Source organism: Phoca vitulina, unplaced genomic scaffold, assembly GCF_004348235.1.
Source record: "Phoca vitulina isolate PV1807 unplaced genomic scaffold, GSC_HSeal_1.0 scaffold3, whole genome shotgun sequence".
Classification (NCBI taxonomy): Eukaryota; Metazoa; Chordata; class Mammalia; order Carnivora; family Phocidae; genus Phoca; species Phoca vitulina.
Window position 1 is genome coordinate 37,581,546 of NW_022589706.1, and position 23,453 is coordinate 37,604,998.

Sequence of the window (23,453 nt, forward strand, 5' to 3'; positions counted from 1 at the left end):
AAAATAAACAAATACATCACAGAACACAACAGAGCTAAGAAACAGATACAGATATATATATAGATAGATAGATATACAGATATATAGATATATATATACACACACACTGACATCTGATTTCCAACAGAAGTACAAAGGCAATTCAGTGAAGAAAGAAGAGCCTTTATAACAAATGTGAATGGGAACAACAGGATATCTATATGCAAAAAAAAAAAAATTTTTAACTTCAATCGATACACTGCACCATATAAAAATTTTAACTCAAATGAACCTTAGACCTAAAAGTAAAACCTCGAACCATAAAAATTCTAGAGGAAACACAGGAAAAAAAATCTTTGTACTTAGGCTTAGGAAGAGTCATTAGATATAACACTAACAGCACAATCCATAAAAGAACAAATGAACAAATTGGATTTTATTAAAATTAGAAATTTCTGCTTTTGAAAAGACGTTAGGGGATGAAAAGTCGAACCACTAACTGGGAGAAATCTTTTTAAAGCATATACTTGTACCCGTAATATATAAACAATTCTCAAAACTCAACAATAAACAACTCAATAAAAAATGGGCAAAAAGTTGGAACATTTCAACAAAGAACATCCACAAATGTTAAATAAACATGAAAAGATGCTCAATGTCATTTATTATTAAGGAAATACAAATCAAAGCCATAATGATAACACTATACTCCTATTAGGATGACTAAAATTAAAAAGACTAACCATACTAAATGTGGACAAGAATACAGCAGAAGAGACACTGCTGGTAGAGATGTAAATAGCACCACTTTGGCAAACAGTTTCTCAGTTCCTTAAAAAGTTAAACACATATACACTACATGATCAAGCTACTCTATTCCTAGAAATTTTTACTCAAGAGAAAAGAAAGTACATGTTTACAAAAAAACTTGAACAAGAATAGTCACAGCAGCTTTATTTACATAGACGAAAACTGGAAATACAAATGGCAACCAAATAAATAAATGTGATATATGCACACAATAAAAACATTACTCATCAATACCATTGATCCAACAACATGGATGAATCTCAAAATAATTATGAGTAAAAGAAACAAAGAAAGAACACATATTGTATAGTTCCATTTATATAAAACTCTAGAAAATGCAAACTAATCTATACTGCCAGAAAGCAGATCAGCAGTTGCCTGGAGGGGTGGAGGGACTACAAAGAGACACAAGGAAACTTTTGGGGGTGATGAAGATGTTCACTATTTTGATGTACACATGTATGTATTAATTATATGACAAAACTCATCAAATGGTACACTTTAAATATGTGCAGTTTATTGTATGTGAATTATATCTCAATAAGGCTGCAAAAATAAAAACAAAAATTGTAAAGATGTTATTAACAAAATACACTATATTTGAGGCCATAAAATAAAACAACACATTTTAAAAAATGAAATCACACAAAGTATGCTCCCTGACAACAGAATTAAACTAGGAATCAGTAACACAAAAGTGTCTGGAAAATTCCTAAATATTCGGAGGTTAAATAACACACTTCTTAGTAACACATAATCAAAGAAGAAGTCTCAGGGAAAATCATAAAATATTTTGAACTGAGTGAAAGTAACATATGGAATGCAGTCAAAGCAGTGCTTTAGAGAAAAATTTTAGCTTTATATGCATATATCAGCATATAAAAAAGAAAACTCTCACATCAATAACCTCTGCATTGATTTTAAGAAACTAAAAAATAGTAAACGGAATCCAAAACAAGAAGAAGAAAAACAAGAGCAAAAATCAATGAAATTGAAAACAGAAAAAATCAGGACTGAAGCAAAGAGTCCACTCTCATCACTCCTATTCAACATTTTACTGGAAGTCTTGCCCAGTGGAAAAAAAGAGAAAAATAAATAAAAGGTATGCAGATTAGAAACTAAGAAATAAAACTATCACTATTCTCAGACAACATGGTAATTATCTACATAGAAATTCCTGTGGAATTTACAGAAACATTCCTGGAATTTAATAAGTGAATTTGGAAAGGTCACAGAATACAAAGTTAATATATAAAAATCAATTGTACTTGTTATGTACTAGCAATGAACTAGAAATCAAAATTTAAAAAAAAATGCCATTAACAATAGCACTAAGCACAAAGAAATACTAACAAAATACGTGCATGATCTGTATCCCATGCGAAATACTACAAAACACTGATGAAAAAAATCAAAGAAACCTAAATAACTGAAGAGGTATGCCATGTCCATGCTATGGAAAACTTAAGGTGTCAATTTTCCCCAAAATTGATCTATAGATTCAATCCCAATTAAAAAAAATTTTAGACATAGTACTGGCATGCTGATTCTAAAATTTACATGGAAAGGCAAAGAAATTAGAATAGCCAAAACAATCCTGAAAAATAAGAACAAGTTTGGAATACACCCTACCTGATTTCAAGACTTACTATAGGGCTTCCGGGTGGCTCAGTCGTTAAGCGTTGGCCTTGCCTTCAGCTCAGGTCATGATCCCAGAGTCCTGGGATCGAGCCCCGCATCGGGCTCCCTGTTCAGCAGGAAGCCTGCTTCTCCCTCTCCCACTCCCCTGCTTGTGTTCCCTCTCTAGCTGTCTCTCTCTCTCTCTGTCAAATAAATAAATAAAATCTTAAAAAAAAAAAAAGACTTACTACAAAGCTTTAACAAAGAAGACTATATGGTATTAAAATGTAAGATAGACACATGGAAATCAATAGAACAGAGTTTAGAAATAGATCCACATAAATATGGTCGACTGATTTTTGTCAATGTACAATGGCAATTTAATGAGGAAAAAACAGTCTTTTCAACACATGGTGCTAGAAAACCCATTGCCCTATGCAAAAAAATGAACTCTGACCTGTGCCTCACACCTATACAAAAACTGACTCAAAATGGGTCATAGATCTGAAAGTAAAATGCAGAAGAGATCATAGGAGAAAAAGTCTGTGACCTTGCTTCAGGCAAAGAATCCTTAGATATAACACCAAACACACAATCCATTTCTTAAAAATTGATAAATCAGACTTCATCAAAATCAAATTTTGCTTTGCCAAAGACATTAAGAGAATAAAAAGACAAGCTACAGACCGGAAAAATATATTTGGTTATAAACCTGACAAGGGACTTATATTCAGAACATATAAAGAACTCTCAAAACTCAACAATAAGAAATTACTATTTAAAAATGGGCAAAATATTTGTATAAACTCTAACAAAGAGGTTTTACAAATGGCAAGGTGCTCAATACCATTAGTCATGAGGATAATGTGAATTAAAACCAGAATGAGATACCACCACATCTATCAGAATGACTAAAATTTCTTAAACTAACAATACCAAGTCCTGGCAAAGATGCTGAACAACTGGCACTCTCATATGTTGTTGGCTGGAATGTAAAATGGTAGAGCCACTTGGGAAAACAATCCAGAAGTTTCCTATAAAATTAACCGTACAGTTACTATAGGATCCAGCAACCCGACTCCTAAAAGTAAAAACTTATGTTCACAGAAAAACATACATGTGAATATTTATTGCATCTTTTTTTTAATAAAGATTTTATTTATTTGACAGAGAGAGAGAGAGCACAAGCAGGTGGAGTAGCAGCAGAAGGAGAGGGAGAAGCAGACTCCCCACTGAGCAGGTAGCCCGATGTGGGGCTCGATCCCAGGACTCTGGGACCATGACCCGAGCCAAAGGCAGACGTTAATGACTGAGCCATCCAGGCACCCCCATATATAGCATCTTTATTCAAAATCACCAAAACTGGAAACCACACAATGTCCTTCAGTTGGAAAGTGGATAAACAAATTATGATACATCCATACAATGGAATACTACTCAGCAAAAAAAAAAAAAAAAAGAAATAAACTATTGATACATGCAACAAAATAGATGAATCTCAAATGCATTAACTAAATGAAAAAAGCTAGATTCAAAAGGCTACATATACTGTATAATTCCATTTATATAACAAACTAGAAAAGGCAAAACTGTAAGGATAGCAACAGATCAGTGGTTGTCAGGGTTTAAGAGCTGAAAAGAATATAACTACAAAGAGACAGCACAAGTAAATGTGTTTTTGGAGAGAACAGTAATATATCTTGGTTGTGGTGATAATTACACAACTGTACGCATTTGTCAAAAATCATAAAACTATACACCAAAAATAGTGAATTTTGCTGTATAGTAAATAATTTTCAAAAATAGCTCATAACAATTTTTTTAAAAAAGGAAAGGCAATTTATAAGGATCAACAATAATAATACCGATTTAAAAACAATGTCTCCAGAACAAGGTCAGTTCATAAAAAGGGACACTCAGCTGGAGATGGATTTCAAAATTAAGGAAGAAATCTAGTTACCCAAATTATTGAATAATGTCATGAAGGTGAAAATGCTCAGCTGATACTTTGGTATGCCTTTGGTCCTGATTTGTCTTAAATATCTGAGACAATTCTAACCATATTCCACATCACAAATGAGGGCAAAGGAAAGGTTCAGAGGCTAACAATCAGGTAGGGTTTTAGCCTTTATTTATACTAGTACCTCTCAATCAAGGGTTCTTATTCTTAACATGGAATACCTAGACAAAATTCTAGGAATCCATGAAAGTGGATGAAACATCTTTATTTTCACTAACCTCTAATTGAAATGTGGTATAGTTCCCTTAGATTATGAATGTATACAACTAACTGTGGTAGACTAAACAGGACCTGTATCTCTATCACTCATAGAAATCAGATTTTTTCCTATCACATCATATTACCATTGATTCTTTGCTATCTTATTTTGTATGCATTAATAAACATTTATAAATAATGTATTTGAGGCGTCTTTTTAAGATTTTTTTAATTTATTTGAGAAAGAGCGAGAGATGGAGAGAGAGCAGAGGGACAGGGAGGAGAGGGAGAAGTAGACTCCCCGATGAGCAGGGAGTCCCAGGTGGGGCTCGATCCCAGGACCCTAAGATCATGACCTGAGCTGAAGGCAGATGCTCAATCTACTGAGCCACCCAAGGCGCCCCTAATTGAGGAGCTTTAGTACTTTGATAAGTTTATTTCATATAATTGGTTTCCTTTATAATCTCGTGTTCTTCATTTCATACATTTAAAATACATTATACCTTTTAAAATACAAATAAAACATTATTCCAAGAGAGGGTTCATAGACCTCCCTGGAACACCAAAAGGATCCATGACAAATAAAAAGTTAAAAATCCCTGCTCTAAATGATCCTGCTCCCATCATACACAGCACCACTTTTTTGAGGGTCTCTAACACCCTCATACATGCATGAAGTGTCACTCTCTCCATGGGTATATAATAGTTTACACCCAAGACACGGAAATGCACAGCTTTTTATTTAAACTGTAATCATACTTGTTTGCACTCACTAGATAGTAAAGTCCATATAAAATTAAATCATATACATACAAAGAGAGACCTCAGACTGAATACTGCATTGTTATATAAAATGTACTTTCCAAAACTATAGATGAGAATAGCCTAAGAAAATCGATCTATCCTATGACTCAAATAAAAAGGAATTTAATGAAATCATCTGAAAAATTATCATATGTTGCTAAAAATGCATGGAGAAGAGTAAGAAGTTGAGTTTTATTTTCTAAATCCTACGCTGTGCACACATTGCAATATCTTGTTTTCTCATTTAAAAAGTAAAAAACAGGGGCGCCTGGGTGGCTCAGTTGGTTAAGCATCAGACTCTTGATTTTAGCTCAGGTCATGATCTCAGGGTCGTGGGATCAAGTCCCACATTGGGCTCTGTGCTTAGTAGGGAGTTTGCTTGAGATTCTCGCTTTCCCTCTCCCTCTGCCGCTCCCCCTGCTCACTCTCTAAATAAACAAATAAATACATAAATCTTCAAAAAAAAAAAAAAGTAAAAAACAAAAGATCTCAAAACCTCAAAAAAACTAGATTACACAGATTTCTAAAATAAAATTCTTGATTCCTTGGGTTAAGTAACAGCAAATTGCCAACCAAGTGGGATACAGCAGTTATTTATTTTTTTTAAAGATTTTATTTATTTTCTTGAGAGAGAGAGAGCACAAGTAGAGGGGAGGGGCAGAGGGAGAAGCAGGCTCCCTGCTGAGCAGGGAGCCCAACTCAGGGTTCGATCCCCGGACCCCAAGATCATGACCTGAGCCGAAGGCAGATGCTTAACCAACTGAGCCACCCAGGTGCCCTGAGATAGCAGTCATTTAAACAATGAAAAAGCCCAAAGAGTAGGAGGTAGTGAGAGAATCCAAACTCCAAGAGCTGCAAATTCAATTGTGGATCAAGTGACAAATGAAAATTAAAAAAAAAATTTTAAAAAAATATGTGGTCTGAAGATGATCTGGTCAGAAATACAGGGGAAAAAAAGAAGAAATATTCTTGGAGAAAAATATTACAAATATTACAAATATTACAGTAAATATTACAAAATCAATTCTATTACAAAGGCATTATCTTCTTCTTATCAATAAAACGTATCAGTTAAAATTTTTTTTCAGTAGTAATACATTGCTTATTTTACAACAGAAATCAAGGGACAAACAGAATTTGCTTTTCCATATTTCCTATCATTATTTGAGGACAAAATGAAATGTAGCCACACAAACCATTCATTCAGTTTCAAAAGTATTTCATTTTTATACATATAGCTACCATAATTTTTTAAAACTTACACAAAAATGTAATGTGTTCCATCTATAACAATTTGCCATACAGAATCACTATGTACTCATCTCAGAAAACTTGTAAAATACAAAAGAAAAAATTTCTTAAAAAGAAACCAGAATTCCCCATAATCTTACCAACCAGAAATGAACATTGTAACCATGTTATTTCTTCTATGGGTATGACCTTATGTATTAGTACTAATGCTATTAGTCAATGTCTATTAGTTATTTGAGCTATTTAGCTAATAACTTTATATACACTATTTCACTTTATACTTAAAACAATCCTACTCAAGCAGGTAGGTGAATAGTGCCATTTTACAGATAAGTCAACTAGAGATGACAGAGGTTAGGAAACCTGCCTAGAGTCACAGAGATAAGTGGTAGACCTGAACCCAGCATTCTCAATCACTATGCTATACCACCATAAATGTATATACAGAGAGAATGCTGTATTCTATTCTACTCTTGGGTAATTTCTTAGATCATAAAAATTATGGATGAAATTTATAATTAAATTTAATATAATAGCATGTGGACATACCATAATTTTACTTAATCACTCCTCTACTGGACCAGATCATTTTTTATAGTATTCGGCATGGTGTGACTCACTCAATACAAAAAATAAAAACTAAATAAATGCAAGACTTGCTTGTCTACTTCTAAATTTAAATTAAAATATATTAATTCAACTTACTCTTTTACTGAGGCAAATAACTGGCCACATACTGCAACCTAATGTGCAGCAGCAACAAAGGCAGCCACAAAGTAGCCAACGTACATTAACAGGAAGGTTCTTCTTAAGACAACTGTTAACTCTGTTGATGCTGGCTTTAAATTCTTCAGGAGCTACCTAAAGAAAAATTTTAAGAAATAACAATACCATAATATTAATGTCAATAAACATGTCTCATTTGCATAATTATTTCTATAATTTGTTAGGAAAAAATAGTACCTAAGTAAATGACAGACACTCACTTTTCCAGTTAATGAAGAAGGGAATTCTGATTCAAATTTGTTGCTCAGTCCAAATCTATTTTTAAAAAAAGGAGAAAAATATGTTATTACATGTCATTGTTGAGAAAAAGCCATTTAACTTAATCAAAGGTCAAGTAAATAGATGCGCAACTTGATACACAGAGTAACAATGGAAGTTTGAGACACACTGTAATCAGCAATTTATGAAATGTAACAAGAAATCTTAGCAGCTGAATCAAAACTTTTGTATAAGAGGCTGAGAATACAGAAAAGAAATGACTTCTTTGGGGCTCTGTTTGTAAGCAAAATATTAATGTAATAGAAAACAACACAATTATCTAATTTGTAAAAATTACTGAGATTCTTCCAACTAAGTACTAGAAAGCTACGATCTCTGCTATGGATTATTCTTTAGGTCAAAAGCACGTGTTAACACTCAAAAAAGCAGGAGCATGTCTAAGAATGCAAGTTGATCAGTCAGCATTTTCTGAGGCCAGCATATCCACACTGTTGTTACAGCCAGAAAATGCTAAAAAAAAAACACCTAGAGCAATGTGATAGCTGCCTGCCTACTTAAACTTACAAGTAATACAACACTTGCTATTCTTTGGGGAAAGAAATGGAACTGAGGTAGTACATTTTAGTATCTTTAAGCTTTTAAATGTCTGCAAAAATCATAAGGATTGATTGGGCACTTGACTATTTCTTTGTGTAAGTTATTAGGAAAGAATAAAATACTCATGAACACAGTGGTAATGGCAGATTGCACCTAGAAATAAAAACTGAGATATTTAAATATGACTTTTGTTGGATCCTGAAGCCAAAATTGTTTTCAGTTTTATTGAGATATACTTGACATATAACACTGTATTAGTTTAAGGTATACAACGTAATGATTTGATACATGTCTATATTGTGAAATGATTACCATGATAAGTTTGGTTAACATCCATCTCCTCACATAGTTAACAAATTTTTTTTCTATGATGAGAACCCTTAAGATTCACTGTCTTAACAACCCTTATAAATACACTGTACTGCACTTTAGGTAGTCTGCACTAGTAAGAGGGATCTTCTGAGATACTCTGCCTCAAACAGCTGGCCAGGTCAGGGGTTTTTAACTCAACCATCAGTACAGCTAAACAGGGAAATCGAATTAACATGGGCTGTGTGAAAGCAGTAAGGAATGGTGGAGACTGGCCAAGTGGAGGGTATACAGAATGGGGGGGAGGGGGCGTCATGGGTCAGATTCAGCTGATTACTATCATATTAGAATGCAGGCCCACGTCTGAGAGATTGTATGATTTTCTTTCTCTAAGAGGAGTTGGGAAACCAGATTTCTATGTAAACTTTCCCATCTTTAAAATACTGTGCAAGGCAAACAAAACACTTCAGTGGCCAGGTTGTGGTCTACATCACTATCTAGACTTCCCTACATGTGGATGGTGGCATTGGAGACCATTTTATCACCATCTTAAGTAATTTTATACATTATTTTATAGCACTGAATGACATTAATCTGTCTTCATAAATAATGGATACTATTTATGGAAAAGATTACAATGCAACTACCTAAGTCCAAGCCAAAGTTCTTTTCATACTAAACATGTACCTGCAACTGTTATTTTTCTACATAATTCTGGCATTAATGCCATTCTAAGACTGACAGACTCAATTAAATTCATTTTGTCTATATGCCTCACTGCAATATGGTTCTACTTGCCCCAAGAGATAACTCACTTCCAACCTCAAAACTCCTGAAATGAGGAAAAGATGTGAAATGCTAGGTGATAGCTCTCAGTGAGGTCTCTAGATAATGTATCTCCTTTTCATCCATTTCCCTTAGGGAAGAGGACAATCAACAAATGTTTATTGAGTATAAATTATAAATTTCCATCTCCTCAAGTATTATCTCCATTGGTCTGAAGGTTTTCTCTATGAATCATCTCCATTTCAACCATGTTTATTTTTTTAAAGAACTTATTTATTTGAGAGAGAGAGACCGCGAGCATGAGTGGGGGGGAAGGGGTGGGGAGGAAGGGGGAAGGGCAGAGGGTGAGGGAGAAGCAGGCTCCCTGCTGAGCAGGGAGCCCGATGTGGGACTCAATCCCAGGACCCTGGGATCATGACCTAAGCCGAAGGCAGACATTTAACCAACTGAGCCACCCAGGCGCACCTCAACCATGTTTATTATTGCAATTAACCATCTCCTTCCAACTATCTTTGAAATTTTTTAGAAAAGCAACAACCAGATACCTCCAAGTCTTTGTTTTTTGTTTTTGTTTTTTTTAGAGAGAGAGAGCACAGGCACGCAAAGCGGGGGAAGGGCAGAGGGAAAGAATCTTAAGCAGGGTCCATGCCCAGCGCAAAGTCCAACCTGGGGCTCCATCTCACGACCCTGAAATCATGACCTGAGCCAAAAAGAAGAGTCCGACACTTAACTAACCCACCCAGGAGCCCCCCTCCAAGTCTCCTAAATAGAAAAGTCTTCCCCTTTCATCCCAGCCATTAAGACATTTAACACAGATTAAATTATTTTATTGAATACCTATAGTTTGCTGCCATGTAATATGCTAAATTGGAGGGAGCAGTCCAGGATGAGCTTAAACCCTAATTTCCTTTCTTTCTAGAGCCTGAATATTTCCTTATTGGCCATGCAATTCTTTACCCAGGGAGCACAACCAGCTAATTAATTGCCCTGTTGTTCCTGCAGGTCAGGGCTCCTTTTAAGTCAGGCTAGTTATTCTTCAGAGTAAGAATTTATAGTTCCAAGTACATTCACTCAGTTCCTCTTCAGTCATACTTTTTTGTTAAGTTGATCTTAGGAACAGATAGTAAACCTTCCTCTTCCTTCATCTCACCCCCCCAAAAAATGTCCCAAGAAAGATTACCCAGTGACAAGATTATCACTATACGAAAGTGCTTAGCTTTTCTACCAGCCATTAACTTGGTGCTAATGATTTTTCCATTTCCTTGCTCGCATTTCCCACCCACTGAACAAGAATACCTGGAACAAGTGTCAAGATAATGCTGTGCTTAAAGTCCTTGAAGTCTCCCCAGCCCATAGGAGTGAACCCCAACTGTACTCTGCTTTCTTTTTTAAAATCTCTAAACAACAGGGCACCTGGGTGGCTCAGTCAGTTAAGCGTCTGCCTTCAGCTCAGGTCATGATCCCAGGGTCCCAGGATGGAGCCCCACATCGGGTTCCCTGCCCATCAGGGAGTCTGCTTCTCCCTCTCCCTCTACCCCTCCCCCCCCTCGTGCTCTCTCTCTCTCTAATAAAATCTTTAAAAATTTTTTAAAAATAAATAAAAAATAAAAAAATAATAAGAGACTGAAAGTTAACTAACCAGCACTACATAAACAAAAGAAAAAAATGATTCATTTAAAAATATTTGAGCTACCGCCTATACCTTAAAAACTAACTCAAAGCATATTATTTTAATAGTTTTTTTTTTTTCTAGCTTTGAATGTTACTGGTGGAGATGAGCAATGGCTGTTAATTTTAACAGGTCTCCAGGGTACATACAAGCAATAAAAGCAGGAGAAGGAAAAATGTAAGGAAAAGTGGGGAGGGAGAAGTAGGAGAGGGAGAGAAGAAGAAAAGAAGAAAGTAAGCACTGACAAAGTGCTACCAACAGTTATCTCACTTACCATTCAAAACCTACTGTCAATCCATTAGATGGTATAAAAGAAAATGGAGACATGTAGACGTGTGCTATATCTACATCTATGCCTATTACCTAATAAACCCTTTCCTCAATTATGGTTAAAACACTCATGGCTTCAGAAATGATAAAAGATTGAAACTTTTTTCCAAGAATGACAAATATGACAAAATACATTAAACTTACCCTATTTTACTCTTACCTATTACAAGTTTTCAAGTCTACCAGTACTTGAAGAAAAGAGAATTCATTCAAATCACAACCACTGAACATCTTCTACGTAATACTTCATGATAACAAGATCCTACAATAGAAGACTTGTATCGCTTTTTTAAAAATTTAAAAAGAAAGCATGTACAAGGCCAATTTTGCTTTTATGTAATTTGAGGTAGTTTTCAAAGTTCATGTAATATACCTAGTAAAGCTTTGTAGAGAAACAGCAAATTTACACCTAAATCTAAATGGAATCTTCAAACAGGCTTCTTTTACACCTCTCCCACCTTCTTCCATTTCACTGTCACCTCATTCCTATAATTCTATAGCTATAACTCAAAGTGTAAGCCACTCCAATCTGTTACCCTGCACTCTCATCTTTATCTAATTCAGAATCTCCCTTTCCCGGGGTGCCTGGGTGGCTCAAGCCAGTTAAGCGTCCAACTCTTGATTTCCGCTCAGGTCATGATCTCAGGTTCCTAGGATCCGCCACGCGTCAGGCTCCACACTTAGTGTGGAGTCTATTTGATTCTTTTTCCCTCCCTTCTGCCCCTCCCCACTCATGCTCTCTCAAATAAATAAAATCTTAAAAAAAAAAAAAAGAATCTCCATTTCCCAATAGATCACTTCCCTTCCAAATTCCTTTTAATATTTAACTTTGGTACCCCTAATCTGTTGATCTACTACCTGGATACCTCCTTATATTTTCCCTTTAAAAAAAACTTTTTTTTTCTTCTTCAGAGTAACCAAAATTCTTAGAATGACACTCTTTCCTAGAAATTCTCAATTATAGCTCATTCCCTGAAGTCCACTTTCCAGACTCCATCTTCCATGTTCGCGTAATACCTGACTACATTCTCTCTTGTGCAGTCCTTATCACACTTATTATAATATGTTTACAAGCCTAACTCCCTACTCTGATAAATAATGAGTTGTTTATGGGAAGGTATGGTATCTTAATTATCTTTATACCCCAAACGTCTGGCCCAATGCCTGATAAATAAATACTCAATAAATACTTGCTGAATAATCAATTTCCAAAACAGAAAATATGTCTACACTCCACTAACTCTTCACTGCAAATTTTCACACCATTGTTCTCTCTTCCTCTGATGCCCATGCTTTCTGTTTCTATCACACTGTTCCAAAACTCAACCATCATTTTCAGCCTTCCAGGTCACTCCCTCTGTGCTAGAGGTCCACAAAACTACCCTCAGGTTTGATGATTCACTAGGAGGACTCACCTGACTCAGTATATAGTTGTACCCACAGCAAAAGGACACAAAGCAAAATCAGCAAAAGGAAAAGGCACATAGGGAAAATTCCAGAGGAAACCAAGAGCAAACTTTTAAGAGTTTCTTCTCAGTGAAGACACAAGGATGTGCTTAATGCCTGCAGCAACTAGTTTTGACAACATGTATACAATACTGTCTACCAGGAATGCTCATTAGACACTCAGTGCCCAAGGCTTTTATCAGGAACTGGTAAACATGCACCCTCTACTTAGTATACCAAAATTCCAGATTCCCAGAAGGAAAGCAGGTGTTTGATATAAACCACATTGTTTGTTCAAAACAGTTTAGGCTCAATGAACCCTTCCTATCAATTTTGGGAATACTGGGGACCCTCCTAAAGTCTAAGTGCCCAGACACCAGCCAAGAGCCAACACTGCAAACAAGTATTTCTAAGGGCAGCAGCCTGGAGCCTGCTATGTTAACTCTTTTCTCTACACCTTCCTACTCTCTAAGGACAGTTTAGACCTTGTCTTCATCCCAATTAGATTTACCTATGTCTTCAGTGTATTTACCATCTTTCTCAATGGAGGCAAGCTTCCCAAAAGCTAACCATTTGCTCCTGGTTGTATCTCCTCCAGTCTCCTCTGCAATCCACTGTATTGCTCCCTCTCTTTGGGCTCCTTACACATAGCGTACAAACTTGCATAAGTCTACCCAGTCTGAGAATCTGAACCTCTATTTTCTTCTCCCTTAATGTATGACAGCCATCCCATCCACCTCTTTTCCTTTTTCATCCAGTATCCTGAAAGAGTCCTCACATTAACTATCTTTATCTCACCTTTCATTCATTATTCAAACTACTACAATCCAGACTTTAATCTACATTTCTTTACTGATGAGACCACTCAACAGAGTAGTTGAAAACAACTCTTTTCAGCAAGTCGTCCTTCTTAGAGCAGGCTTTCTCCCAGCAAAGAGCTTGAGTATTAGAGTGGGGAATGTTTTATTTGGCACAGGATACAGCAAATAACTCCTGTGCAATGTCTTTGATTTCTGCCAGACTTTTTGTATAGTATATGTATCTCCTATGTTATTAGTTTGCAAACTTCATTTTTTTAAAAGATTTATTTTATTGAGAGAGCTTTTGTTTGTTTAATTCTAGGCCAACCAAAGAAATACAGATGAAGTTTTAAGATCATCTTATTTTATTAAATGTATAAGAAAAGGCACACTTCATATTTGTTAATGTAACTGCAAAATATCATCTTAAATGTTTTGATGTGACATAGGTTACTTAGTTTTGATACTACCTTAGTTCCAGTTTTGGGGAGTGTTTTGTTTTGGTTTGTTTTTTAAGTTTGGCAGGAAGTGGGGTCTGTTAGCAATGAAAATGAGATACATGTTTCACCTTAATTTGACATTATAAATTACTTAGTTTTTTCTATTATGCTCTACAAGTTTAAAGTTTTTAAATATGGCAAAAAATAACTTCCTTTATTCTAAATCAAAGTACAATTAGCCCTGGACAGGACCAAAAAAGCCAAATTTTATCGTATAAAATGACAATTTGATATGCCTGAAAGAAGAGCAAAGGGTAGGAAGCTGAACTCCCTTCAGACCTAATAATCTAACATTGTATTAATCCAAAAAGCTGCAAGTAGCACTTAATAATTTCAAAAGATATGATTCAAGGTGGGTGGAATCTTAATTCAGTTATCTACAAAGATTAATCTATAAATAAAACTAAAAAATATTTGGCAAGAGGGGCGCCTGGGTGGCTCAGTTGTTAAGCATCTGCCTTCGGCTCAGGTCATGATCCCAGGGTCCTGGGATCGAGCCCCACATCGGGCTCCCTGCTCTGCGGGAACCCTGTTTCTCCCTCTCCCACTCCCCCGCTTGTGTTCCCTCTCTCGCTGTGTCTCTTTCTGTCAAATAAATAAATAAAATCTTAAAAAAAAAAAAATTTGGCAAGAGGTCTTACAATGGAAAATATCACGCACTGTCAGTGGAACTTTTAATTATTACAACCATTCCAGAAATCAATTTGGCTTACAAATATTTAGACCTTTGTTATAGTAATTTTTCTGTCAGGAATCTAGCCAAGAAAATAATCTCTCTCTCAAATAAATAAATAAATAAATCTTTAAAAAAATGAAGTTTGCAAACCAATAACACAGGAAATACATGTTATACTATTAAGTAAAAAAGAAAAAACTGCACATACACTGTGATCTCAACTGTAAAGAAAAAGAACTTACAAATTAACAGAAACTTTCAAAGTACAATTTGATAATATATAAGAGTCAAAAAAATATTCATACCTTTTGACCCAGGTACTACTGGGTCAATTCTACTTCTAGAAATGGATCAACTAGCAATAATCGCGCCTCAGATAAACCTCATTGGCTACAATACTGCCACAGAAGAAAACAGTTACAGTTGGCACAGATATGTTAATGAATAATCAAGTCTTCTACAGTGTTATTTTGGTAAGGGAGTATTAACACATTTTATTTGCTATTTCTTAAGATCTAATTTTCAGATGTACAGTAGTTGCTAAATAAATATTTTAAAAGCATTTTATAATACACAATACCATCATCATAATCCTCTCTATATGAATCTATTATTTGTTATTAATTAGGTAATTTATCATAAATAAACAGGGAGTTTGGTTTCACTAATCAATAGTTTTTCTAATGTATTTCAACCTTTTCTACAATTCAAGCCCATACAATTGCCAGTCCTTTTTACTTCATTTTTAATTCTTCCACGTGCCATGTATCTCCTCCTATTAATGCCTTTTATAATTCACTAATGCATTGTTATTTTGAGTGGAATTATGTTTTGCTCTCATGATGAATTTTACCTTTTAAATACAGAACTGCAAGAATTTCCTTCAACTTGTTTTGCTTTGTGTTTATTTTTCTTCTCAGTTACAGAAATGTCCTACAATTATATTAATTATAATACATCAATTTGAAAAGACACTGTACAACTCAAAACCAAGTATATTGGAGAGTAGCCTGTTACTGAGTGCCTGACTAGGAGCTCCCCTATACTCTGGTGAGTTAGACCACAAATGGGCTTCTTATCTAAGAATAGCTAATCCCTGGGCTGGCTAGCAGCATATGGGATGGCAAGGCCCAACAACCCCACCCAACTTACAACATTAACTAACTCAATCTGATCCTCTTTCTTGAGGTATCTAAATAGGAGACAATAGTTGATAACACAAAACTTAAGCTAAAGCCGAGATACAGTAAAGCCATGAATAAGTAGAAGTAAAGAATAAGCTGAAACCAATAGTAAGCAGACACTATGAGACAGAGGGGAAAAGCAGGCAGCCAGTTCACATTGCAACAGAAAAAGCTGGAACTGGAAGTAGGTAAGTCACCGTGACAGACCACTAGATCGGGGAGCAAAGGACACAAGCAGCTGAGAAAAATAACAGAATAACTTCATAACCAGACTGCACTATATCCAAAAACAGTATCATCCTAGGCTCCTTGAAGCCTGGTTGTACAATGGCAAAGCTTCCTGTCTTCCTTAGTGTCCATGCATTCTTATAATAAACTTCCACTGCGTAAGGTCCCCTGAGTGGTTCTGTTCTTTGCCATCTAATAGAGCCTTATATTTCATACTTTAAGAACTCATAATGATACTGGCATATGTTCCCAATATATTAAATGAAAAATACAGAATACAAAATAAGTATGGTCTCGATTTTTTAATAAGAATATTTATATATATGTAGAGAAAAATTTAAAAAGTTAATCCACCAAAATATTAATCGTGGTTAATCACAGGCAATAAGCTTATGGGTAGTATTTCATTTTCTATATTTCCATGTTTTCTAAAGTCCCTGTAACATATATTGCTATTTTAAACTAAACGGGGGCTCCTGGGTGGCTCAGTCAGTTAAGTGTCCAACTCTTGATTTCAGCTCAGGTGGTGATCTCGGGGTTGTGGGATTGAGCCCTGTGCTCACCAAAGAGTCTGCTTATCCCTCTCCCTCTGCTCCTCCCCCCACCCTCCCACCCCCGCTCACTCTCGCTTGCTCTCTAAAATAAATAAATAAATCTTTAAAAAAAATTCCTAGAAAGAAAAATTTAATAAGGATGAGAAACAAATACACCAAAATATTAAATGACTTTAGTCTCTTGGTGATCATAGACAGTTTATTTTCTGCTTCACTGAGACATACTATTTCCCAGTTTTTAAATAATCTTTGTTTTTCATTATAATTAGAAAAAGGATTTTTTTAAAAGATTTTACTTATTTATTTGAGAGAGAGCACAAGCGGGGTAAGGAGTAGAGAGAGAAGCAGACTAGAGTGGGGTGAGGGGCAGAGGGAGGGAGGGAGAAGCAGACTCTCTGCTGAGCAGGGAGCCGGAGCAGGGCTGGATCCTGGGACTCCAGGATCATTACCTGAGCTGAAGGCAGATGCTTAACCGACTGAGCCACCCAGGCGCCCCGAAAAAGGATTTTTTTTAAAAAAAGAAAAAGGAGGGATGCCTGGGGGGCCGAGTCGGTTAACCATCTGCCTTTGGCTCAGGTCATGATCTCAGGGTCCTGGGATTGAGTCCCCCCATTGGGGTCCTTGCTTGGCGGGAAGCCTGCTTCTCCCTCTGCCTGACGCTCCCCCTGCTTGTGCTCTCTCTCTCTCTCTGACAAATAAATAAATAAAATCTTCAAAAAAAAAAAAAAGGGAAGAGGATTAAACCTAAAGAAAAAAATAGATGATTAAAGAGGCTCTGTTTTGTTTTTAAAGATTTTATTTTTTAGTCATCTCTACACCCAACATGGGGCTTGAACTCACAACCCCAAGACTGAGTCACATGCTCCACTGACGGAGCCAGCCAGGCGCCCCAAAGGGGTTTTGTTTTTAAATGAGACTAAGGAAATACATGTGCAATTGACATGCCTAGATTTCAAAATAATTCTACTTTTAAAATATATTGTAGAGTATATTCTTTAGGATTTTTAAAGTAAGTTTAAATACATAATAAGTATATTGTAAAGAATTTAGAAATTAAAGAGAAAAAAATAATTTCTAATTCACAACAGTAGAATCTCAGAATCTGAGAGCTGGAAAAAAAGTTATCATTTAGTCCAAACATTTCATTTTAAGATGAAAAAAATTAAGAGAAGTAATAATATATAGGCTCTAGTCCAGAGCCTTACTTTCCTGAACCCAAGCCTGGGGCAATTTCTACTAGAGGACAATGCCTCTATAGTAACTCTCTCTGTAAGCATAAGAAAATGTTTATTTCCTTGAACTAGAAACTTCTAGATTGAGAAAATATATAAGAATTGGAGGGGGAAAAAGTTCTTTTTCCATCAAACAAATTATAAAATTAAAACTAGTACAAAATAAATGTTAACATTCTCATATGGATCCAGAAAAATAAAACGTTGTTCAGCTTTTCACATTTGTACCTAAAATCCCAAAATATATAGGATTTATAAATGTTTGTGTTGTTGAATAATATAACGAATGCATAAGTTTGTCGATTTGGTTCAATAAAATAAAAGAAGCAATTAAGCAAACAAGACTCTGGAGCCAGCCAGACTGCCTGGAATGAAATCTTGACACTGCCATTTACTAGATGTGTCACTTTGAGCAAGCTAAGTTACCTTTTCGAGCCTCAGTTTCCTTATTCATACACTGGGGAGAATAATACTGCCTAACTCATTAAATAATATAATAAAGCACCAACAGTGGATGGCATAAACGCTGTATGTTGTAACTGCTTTTATTATTATAAAACAACATAAATGTCTGGTGTGTTTTTATTATGGTTATCATTCTTCTAGTAAAGTGGGCAATATCATTTAATAGCCACTATGGATAACTTGATAAATTAGAGAACGCCCAAATATCAATGACTTCACAAATATCCCTTTCAAACAGCTTACCAAATAGAATAGCCAATGATCAAATCAGTAATGTTAACTGTGAAAGATTTTCCAACTTTTTGCCAACCTCTTCAAGGTCAGGGGACAGTATAAAGGAAATAGGGTACCCAGGGAAGTGATACGTTTAGGAAAGCCAGGCACAACTAAAGAGTTACAAACTCCACAAGCTAATATGGGCAAGCATCAGGCCAGAAATCCAGGCAAGTAAGACAAAGGCTGAAAAGCACAAAGAAGTTATTGTGGTAAAGATGGAAGAACAATACAATGGAGAGACACAGGCCCAAGTTCTAATCCTGGTTCAGAAAGCAACTAGGTATGTTGTCTTAGGAAAACAAATCTCCCTTCTGACTTTATTTGCCTCAGGTAAGACAAACTGCCTCTCAGGGTCATATATAGCCCAAAGGTCAAATGGTGTACCAAAGTTTTTAAATTTAAATTTAAAAAAAAAATTAGCAAGGCTTTCTGAATACACTATTTACAGGTGGGACAGCTGCTGTAAAATAGGAAGAAAGTTTAAAACTTTATTCTTGTCAAAAAGTCTTCTTTTTTCTCCTTTCAAGAGAAGGTTGTCAAAAGTTTGTACTCTTTTTCAAGTATGCCTCATCTCAACTTTCTGACTGAGAAAGCAATTATAAAAAAGATTTAGAGTAAGGGGGAAATGAATGAGTTTTAATTTTCAATGGGGGGTCATTAAGAAGACAACTGTGAGAAGAAAAAAGAAAATAAGTGTGAAAGATCTGAAGGTGAATGAACTGGCCATTTGGATCTCTGGAGGGAATACACCGGAAAGTGGAACCGGCCAGTGCGAAAGTCCTAAGCCAGGAGCGTGGCTGGAGAATAGAAAGGAGAGTAGTGTGACTACAGTCGGGTAAACAAATCAAAGAATAGTAGAGGGGAGCCTGGGTGGCTCAGTCAGTTGAGCATCTGACTTGATTTCCACTCAGGTCATGATCTCAGGGGGTCCTGGGATCCAGCCCCACCTCAGGCTCCCCACTCAGTGTGCAGTCTGTTTGAATTTCTCTCTCTCAATCTCCTTCTGCCCCTCCCCTCCCCTGCTCTCTCTCTCTCTCTCTCTCTCACACACTCTCTCTCTAAAATAAATAAAATCGTTTAAGAAAAAAAAAGAAAGAATAGTAGAAAAGAAGTCGGAAAAGTAACAATGGGTCAGATCACATAAGGTCATGTAGGCCACTAAAAGGGACCTGAACTCTGAGAATGGGCAGCTTTGGGGAGGCTTGATACAAAAAAGAGACAGGATCCGATTTATGTTTTAAAAGGATCACTATGGGAGATGTACTAAGAAGACTGTAAAGGTTGAGAGGCAAAGGAAGGAGGGAAAAGGAAAATTAAGTGTACAGCAGAAGAGAGATGATGACAACTCACATCAGTAATGGAGATGATAAAAAGTGGCCAAATCTTGGATACATTTTAAAGCAGAGCCAATGGATGATTTTTTTTTTTTTTTAAGATTTTATTTATTTATTTGTCAGAGAGAGAGAGTACACAAGCAAGGGGAGTGGCAGGCAGAGGGAGAAAGAGGCTTCCTGTTGAGCAAGGAGCCTGACACGGGACTTGATCCCAGGGCCCTGAGATCATGACCTGAGCCGAAGGCAGATGCTTGACCAACTGAGCCACCCAGGTGTCCCCAGTGGATCATTTCTTGACACCCTGGATGCAGTGAAAGAGAAAGAGAGACCTTAAGGATGTGTCAAAGATGTTTTTAGTCTAAGCAAATAGGATGCCAGATCAGCTATCAACTGAGAATAAAAAGGCTACAGTTGAAACTGATTTGGGGAAAAGATTATGAAATCAGTTTTGGATATTTTGGATCCTGAGACACTCAACCTGTACAAATCTAGACTCATAGGATTTTATCTTCCTATAGATGTGACAAGACCTATAAACATGAACTAGATATTTCAGATTCAAACTGAAAACATCAGCTCTGCAGATGACAAGTGAAGATAGCCTAATATTGAACTCTGAGCTCAACGGAATCAGCTTTTTCACTATTTGGGGGGATGAAGTCAACTATAGAAGAAATTAACAGATATTAATTCATAAAAGCCACGCTTTAAATTCATCTGGCTGCCTCAATATACATCTGAATATCGATGTGGCTCAAGGAAGAAGGGCTAGAACTGAAAGTGTACTGTGTTTACCCAGAAGATACAGAACCCCTGGAGTTGAGACATATATATGAATCTCAGAACACGTCTAAAAATTTTAACTGTGTGACCAAATTCTGAATATATGGGTTCATCCAGCTCTGTGAAAATATAATCTTATTAATAAACTAGTAAAATCAAAGATTTAATTATTTAAATCATTTATTAATTCACTCTATCATAAACCTCATCACTATATAATTCTATAATATTCTAGCATTAGAATTTTACTCAATTATTAAGATTACATCTTCAAGTATTTACAGATGATTATGTATGTTGTTAAACAATGGAAGTTATGTAAATCTATACTGATTAAACTTCATGGGTAGTAACCTCTGATGATACACGAATTCAACTAATCTAACTCAACTATCTAATTTATACATACGTTAGAATATTCTTCACACTTACATAAATCTTATGAGCAGTACAATAATGATAAATTATGTTCATTTAAGAAACAATACATGGTTGAACTGGATTATAATATAAACTACCAAAAATATCAGTTTCAAGTGACATTTACAATAGTTTAGAAAGAGTAGAAAAAGGCGGCTGGGTACACAGGAATTCCTTTACTAGACGGTTTAACCAAGGACTCCACTATAACTACAACACAAGATCAAAGATAATTAAAAAAGGAGCTCTTGCAGGAAGCATACACACACACACAATAAAAAAAAAAACCCAAAAAACAAACAAAACAAACAAAAGGTAGGTTATCCCAAAGTCCAACCAACTCTAACCTAAATAAGTTTAGGTCTATTTAGATGGTAAGATCCTACATAGATGGCAGAATGGAGAAGAGCTTAAGGAGAAAATCATTTGTCCAGGTCTTGGCGAGAAAATTTCAGCCCTTGTGTATTCAATTTAGTTTTAAGTGTAAAGACTTAAAAAGCACAGTCCTTTCCTCAAATCTAATAAACAGATCATTGTCAAACACCACACATCTTGTATCTAAAGGGTAAGACTTTACAAAGTTCCTCACTTCAAAAATCTCTGATCTTGTGGGAAAGCCCCTTTCTCCTTCCGGCACACGCTGTTCCCTTGCGTGCTAACTGCCCTGTGGTAGCAGAACAGGAAATGCAGGTATATCATCGAGACAGTCTCCAGTCAACAGTAAGGGCAGCCACAGTTCTCTGACCTGACTCCTTACAAAGCCAAAACAAAAAACACAAAACAAAACATGAGATGGGAATGAGAATGAGATGGAAATGGGGAAAGAGATGGCACATGCAGCCACCGCTGGCTTTCCAGACCTCATGTGAAATTTGATGACTTAGAGACAGAACTCAAAACATATCTTTTATCTAGAGACCATCATCAGGATCTTGTCTCATCTAGACCATTCAATAGCCTCGTAACTATTCTCCCCAGTTTTACTCTAATCCCTCTACAATCCTTTCCTGCCCCCACTGAGCTCACCATCCTCATGTCAAGGCTCCATCCCCTTTACTCACTATATTCTGGCCACAGCATACAAGTAGCCTTTCAGTTCCTCAGGCCAGCCAGACTTAATTTTCCTGTTCTCCACACCTGGGATGCTCTTCTTCACAGAACCCTTTCATCATTCCTAAATGTTACCCCTCAGAGGGCTTCTCCCTAATCACATTATTTTCAGTCACAGCACTCTACTGGGCTCCCTCAAAGCAATTTGCTCAGACATAATCTGTCTCTTAACTATAAGCTCTGTGAGGACAGGGTAACTAGGTTTGTTTTATTCATAACGATGTACCTAGTGTCTCAAATAATACCTACCATAAAATTTAATAAACGCTTGTTATATTACTTACCAGGAAACCTCAATTAAGACAGCTGATAAGGAAGGATTTAAGCAAAAAAATTCTCTGAGGAAACAAGTATCTTAAAACCCAAGTATTAAAATTCAAGCATCTAAATCCAGTACTCAGAACAAACTTCTCTTTATTCGTAGTTCTGATAATGTTGCTTATCTCATTCCCAACCTACAGTTCATCCATTAGATAGACAGAAGTAAAACAGAAAGGAAAAGCCCACACATGTGAATTTAAAAGGAAGCGCCAATTAGAGATCTTCAAACCCCAAAATACCTCAATGACCCCTAAGAATATCACTGGGTACCAACCTGATAATATCTGCTTTTGATTAAATGTTTCAACTCAATCGAATAATTCTGATTTATGCTCAGGGTCTTGTTTAAAAGCAGGAAAGCAAACGTTAACTTTTAGATGGATTTCCAAGAAAATGGTAAAGATTAGCCAAAAAATGTGCATGAAGGGATAAACACCAAAATATGTAATAAGTAATAATTTGCTTAATGTCTACTGTGGGTCCATGACATTAAATTATTTTTGACTCCCACATCTAATCCCTGAGGTAGACATTATCCCTTTTGCAGATGAGAAAACTAAAGCTCAGAAAGGTTAATGGTTACAGTTAGGTTACAGTTAGGAAATATCTGAGAATTAAAACTAATCTGCTTAACAGCAAAGACCATACTCTTTCCACATACCATCAATTGCTTCTAAATGTGTCTGATATGATATGAGAATCGCCTAAGCTCTTATTAAAAATAACAATTCCTAAACTCTTCTTAA

At 35.9% G+C, this 23,453-nt stretch overlaps 1 protein-coding gene and 1 non-coding gene across 3 annotated transcripts in view; both read right to left on the reverse strand.

Annotated features, from left to right (window-relative positions):
* The window catches only part of CHIC2 (cysteine rich hydrophobic domain 2), a 74,192-nt gene that overhangs the window by 44,453 nt on the left and 6,286 nt on the right, over positions 1-23,453 (reverse strand). For both annotated transcript variants that reach the window (XM_032400381.1, XM_032400380.1), the window contains 2 exons: positions 7,669-7,723; positions 7,388-7,543 (listed from right to left, as the gene is read on the reverse strand). In XM_032400381.1, coding sequence (XP_032256272.1) covers positions 7,388-7,543; positions 7,669-7,723 — 211 coding nt within the window. The remainder of the gene's footprint in view (positions 1-7,387; positions 7,544-7,668; positions 7,724-23,453) is intronic.
* Positions 15,074-15,216, reverse strand: LOC116630390. Its single transcript, XR_004298967.1, has one exon. It is a non-coding gene; the product is annotated as a U4 spliceosomal RNA (small nuclear RNA).